The sequence below is a fragment of the Charadrius vociferus genome, unplaced genomic scaffold, assembly GCF_000708025.1.
Source record: "Charadrius vociferus isolate BGI_N301 unplaced genomic scaffold, ASM70802v2 scaffold266, whole genome shotgun sequence".
NCBI classification, from domain to species: domain Eukaryota; kingdom Metazoa; phylum Chordata; class Aves; order Charadriiformes; family Charadriidae; genus Charadrius; species Charadrius vociferus.
In genome coordinates, this window is record NW_009649114.1 from 1916367 (window position 1) to 1917681 (window position 1315).

The window sequence follows — 1315 nt, forward strand, 5'->3', positions numbered from 1 at the left end:
TTTGTCCAGCCTGCCGTGGCCGAGCTGGTCCGAGTCCTCCGGCGCTGGCTATAAACGGCAGGATCAGGTGTCGGCAGCTGCGCCAGGATCCGCTGCGCAGGACAGTGCTGACGCTCCCTGCGAAATGCCTGGGGTGCACGGCCAGCCTGGCCGGCTCGGGGGTCCCCGGGCAGGGGGACAGCCAGGGCCATCCCTGCAGCAGCTCAGTCACCCCTGTGGATGGATGCTCGAGTCCTGGCTGTCCCTTGGGGAATGAGCGTGGGGACGAGGGGAGCTCTGAGCATCCTGCAGACCTGTCTGCTGAACATGCCCCAGCCTGGGGGGGATGCAGGCAGGATCCTGCTCTCCATCAACTCCGCTTTTTCATGGGCAGGGCCGTGGTGGGGCAGCAGGGAGAGCTCGGAAGGGTTTATCGGTGTCCCGTGCACCGTGTGCGATGGGGGCAGAGGGATGCCCTGTCCCCACCCTGCCAGCCCCATCCCATCCATGCCATCCCCTCCCTTGCCCCGAGCCGGAGCCGTGCCCTCGTCCCCCCGCTGCCGTAGGCTGATGGACGCCGATCGCAAGCGGCTGTGGGAGAAGCGCTACTACTGCCACGTGGCGCCCGGCGCCCTGCCCATGCTGCTGGCCAGTGAGCTCAGCTGGGAGTGGGCCTGCCTGCCTGACATCTACGCCCTGCTCAGCCAGTGGACCTACATGAGCCACCAGGATGCCCTGGGGCTCCTGCACGCCACGTAAGCCACCGGTGCGGCCGCGGGGATGCATGCTCTGGCACTGCTGCCTTCCCCGTGCAGGCAGGGAACGGGCAGCGGTGGGAATGGCGGGGGAGAGGGGGAGGATGCTGAGGATGCTGTCCCCATGGCGCCTGTCCTGGCTGCAGGTTCCCAGATCAGGAGGTGAGGAGGACGGCCGTGCAGTGGATCGACTCCATCTCTGACACCGAGCTGCTGGACTACCTGCCTCAGCTGGTCCAGGTGCGTGGTGGGACTGGGATGCGGCATGGGCTGCGTGCCAGGACTGGGATGTGGCATGGGCTGCGTGCCGGTCCTGCTGTACCCCAAAACTGTCCCCCCCCACTCCAGGCTCTGAAGTACGAGTGCTACCTGGACAGCCCACTGGTGCGCTTCCTCATGAAGCGCGCGATCTGCGACCTGAAGGTCACCCACTACTTCTTCTGGTGAGTTTGGAGGGGGGGGAGAACGGTGGGGGGGGGACACCCAGGGGCTCTCCTGACCCCCCGTGCCCCTGCTCCAAGCAGGCTGCTGAAGGACGGCCTCAAGGACTCCCAGTTCAGCATCCGCTACCAGTAACTGCT

At 66.6% G+C, this 1315-nt stretch overlaps 1 protein-coding gene across 1 annotated transcript in view; it reads left to right on the plus strand.

Moving 5' to 3' along the window:
• PIK3C2B (phosphatidylinositol-4-phosphate 3-kinase, catalytic subunit type 2 beta) overlaps positions 1–1315 on the plus strand; it is a 22400-nt gene that overhangs the window by 17082 nt on the left and 4003 nt on the right. The window contains 4 exon segments of the mRNA XM_009888290.1: positions 546–734; positions 881–974; positions 1083–1177; positions 1259–1307. Of these exon segments, the coding sequence (XP_009886592.1) occupies positions 546–734; positions 881–974; positions 1083–1177; positions 1259–1307 (427 nt within the window).